The sequence below is a fragment of the Sphaeroforma arctica genome, assembly GCF_001186125.1.
Source record: "Sphaeroforma arctica JP610 unplaced genomic scaffold supercont1.54, whole genome shotgun sequence".
Taxonomy (NCBI): domain Eukaryota; class Ichthyosporea; order Ichthyophonida; genus Sphaeroforma; species Sphaeroforma arctica.
In genome coordinates, this window is record NW_014040504.1 from 18,699 (window position 1) to 20,578 (window position 1,880).

The 1,880-nt window shown below is 43.8% G+C and overlaps 1 protein-coding gene across 1 annotated transcript in view; it reads right to left on the reverse strand.

The window, feature by feature from the left end:
* The window catches only part of SARC_01375 (hypothetical protein), a gene marked incomplete at its 3' end in the record, with an annotated part of 5,817 nt that extends 4,385 nt beyond the window's left edge, over positions 1-1,432 (reverse strand). Inside the window, exons 1-2 of the mRNA XM_014304892.1 lie at positions 1,349-1,432; positions 8-143 (exon numbers count right to left, since the gene is read on the reverse strand). Coding sequence (XP_014160367.1) covers positions 8-143; positions 1,349-1,419 — 207 coding nt within the window. The 5' untranslated portion in view covers positions 1,420-1,432. The remainder of the gene's footprint in view (positions 1-7; positions 144-1,348) is intronic.
* Positions 1,433-1,880: the final 448 nt, after the last annotated feature.

Below are 1,880 nucleotides of genomic sequence, written 5' to 3' on the forward strand. Positions count from 1 at the left end.
CACTTACTTGCTCGTCGACGTAGAAGACACTCTGCCACTGGTCAAGACATAACAACTTGAGGCAATCCTGAAAATGTATGGTCACGAGTTCGCAGTCTCTGAGAGATAAATGCTCGGCGATGACAACAGGATTTACGGGGTCACTGCAGGTGACAAGAAAGTATACATCCATGTTAGACATAATAATAAGAAAATTAAGAATGAACATTAAAGAAAGTGGTAATGGACAGGAAGAAAGAAACACGTATCTGAGTTAACATATAGATAGAAGACGGATACGGAGAGGCCTCGGGGGCACCTACGGATGCGCAGACTGCATGGCTATACTTGATTGCAGCCCTGATGCATGACTATCAGCTAACCGCCGCGCAAGAAAACTGCTCACGACAACTGCAGAACTTTCTAGGTCACTTCAGATGACAAGAAAGAGGGTAAGCAATACATACCCAACGAAACGATGATCCAAGAACAAGGAATCACCAAGCTACCGACAATATAAGACGAAAAATAGGCAGAGACCTCGGGGGGCCGTACGGATGAGCACACTACATGGTAATATATTTGGTGCAATCCTGATGATGTATAACTAACACTACATGGTAATATACTTGGTGCAATCCCGATGATGTATAACTATCAGTAACCTGCAATGCAAGAATAGATGCTCGGCGGTGTATGCAGGCTTCACCGAGTCGCTGCAAATGATGCCTGAGAAATTGAAACACAGCCTCGTCATATAAGACTATGATGACATACCATGCTGCGCATACCGGAATTTTGCATGCAAATGATGATGAAAGGCATAGCCCGAACAATTCCTCTCAGCACTACTAGGTCATACACCAACAGTGGACAACAACAACCAGAAATGATGCCAGGAGAGCAAGGAATAACAAACCTCACGTATGTCATACGATGAGATGGACACGGAGACGACCACCTTTTGGAGGTCTATTTGTGCGCCAATAGTTTCAATCCTAAGCTATTGCCCGGTCTAAATTCGCTCGACTACCTGACCGTGTAACACTCCCATAACGGCAGATATATTGCGATCGCAACTCAAAACGAGATTTCCGGTCAAGCGAAAAAACAGATGCCAATCTCTCATTTAATACAGAAACCCAATATGTTGCAGTGCGAGCGCAATATGTTCGGAATATTCGCTCCGACTACTTGGGTGTGTGGGTGGGTGAAGGGGGAGTGTTTTAAAAAAAAATAGGTAATTAGGTGCGAGTGGAATCGGAGGTGTCACGGAGGTTCATTCCGTAGCCTCCCAAGTAAATGAACATTAATTCTAGCCTCCCCCCCCCCCAAAAAGTGCTAAATTTCGGATAAAAACTCGACTTACTCGATAGTGACCGCACTTGTCGGATCTTGGTAAGTGGCTTGACGATCTGAATTGGGCAGCAGGCACCCCATGGCCACATCTTCGAATATCTGATACGCAGTTTGTTTTACAATTAAACCGGATCAGTATACTCCCGTGTTCGAGCGAGATAGGGGCTGAATAAATGCCACAGATTTCAGACACAAGCGCAGGTGCTTCGTATGCATTGCATGACTGACAGCTATACACTGGTGGCGAAGGTGATAGTATGTAGTATGCAACGAATAAGTGTAACTGACAGTCTACAGTTGCTACAGTATCGCCTGTGGCACGGGCTAGAGAGTCCATGTATGAGTGTGCTATCATTTCTGAGCGCATGGGGTTATCCTTAACCCGGGGACAAATTTATGTATACACTCACCTGTGATATCAAAGTGTATTTTATATGTACACATGTCAATGTACCGCATATATATGATAAACACAAACAATATATATATATGTATGTGTGTGTGTGTGTGTGTGTGTGAATATATATATATATATGTATATT